The sequence below is a fragment of the Brassica oleracea genome, chromosome C1 (assembly GCF_000695525.1).
Source record: "Brassica oleracea var. oleracea cultivar TO1000 chromosome C1, BOL, whole genome shotgun sequence".
Classification (NCBI taxonomy): domain Eukaryota; kingdom Viridiplantae; phylum Streptophyta; class Magnoliopsida; order Brassicales; family Brassicaceae; genus Brassica; species Brassica oleracea.
Window position 1 is genome coordinate 12,364,197 of NC_027748.1, and position 962 is coordinate 12,365,158.

A 962-nucleotide genomic window follows, 5' to 3' on the forward strand; every position below is an offset into this window, starting at 1 on the left:
AAAAAAAAAAAAAAAAAAAAAAAAGTCAAACAAAATCAAGGTTTCGGTTAATTACGGTAAATAGAGATTGAAGATTAAGATCACGACCAACAATGATCTGGGCAGATCTACCGACTTGGAGAGCGTCAAAGGCGGAGTGCGCGAGAACAACATCGGAGGAGGCCATCTCTGAGAAACTTTCTACGCTTTAGAATATGATAAACTGACAAAGATTCCGAGCGGTAATCATCTTCTCAAGACGCTGATATATATAGATTTCACCCACGCGAAGGATTGATTATGTGAGGAAAGTAACAACGGTGAAGCCCTAATTTTGGATTATTCACTAAACACAACGTTTAATGCATGAGTGAAACAAAGCGCGGTTGGCCCAAATCAGCTCAGACGACAATCACAATCGGATCAACCTTAACCGAACAAACCCTAGGAACAAAAAAAAAACGAAAATCAAATAATAAATGGGACCCACAAACTTAATATTTTGCATCAGTGGATGCCCCCGAGAAAAGAGGAAAGAGTGGCATTATATATACTAGGGTTAAATCCGTCCTACGGGCGGGTGAGCAATTAAAGAACAACTAAACATATTTCAAAGTTTAGTATATATTTGAATATTGCTATGAACCAGATTGTGGATGGTTCATAACCAAAAGATTATGATTTGTAATCTTTTAATTTATCTATGACGGTGTAATCTCCTATATAAGGAACCTCTATGTTATGAATAAAGATAGTCTTTTCCATTATTTTTATAACACGTTATCAGCATGAAACTCTAAATCCCTAAGCTAATACCCAAATCGGAAAACCCTAAAATCCTAACCCTAGCCGGCGATCCGACGAACCCTAAAACCCGATCGCGTCTCTCGTTCCCGCATCTGTTCCAGCTCGCGTCCCCGATCAGCTTCAGCCCAAGGCATTCCTGATCCTAGCTCAGACGTTCGCGATCCGAGAGCAGCTCC

At 39.9% G+C, this 962-nt stretch overlaps 1 protein-coding gene across 3 annotated transcripts in view; it reads right to left on the reverse strand.

The window, feature by feature from the left end:
* Positions 1-311, reverse strand: part of LOC106297338 — a 5,626-nt gene extending 5,315 nt beyond the window's left edge. For all 3 annotated transcript variants that reach the window (XM_013733611.1, XM_013733601.1, XM_013733607.1), the window contains exon 1: positions 88-311. In XM_013733611.1, coding sequence (XP_013589065.1) covers positions 88-166 — 79 coding nt within the window. In that variant the 5' untranslated portion in view covers positions 167-311. The remainder of the gene's footprint in view (positions 1-87) is intronic.
* Between the last annotated feature and the right edge of the window lie 651 nt (positions 312-962).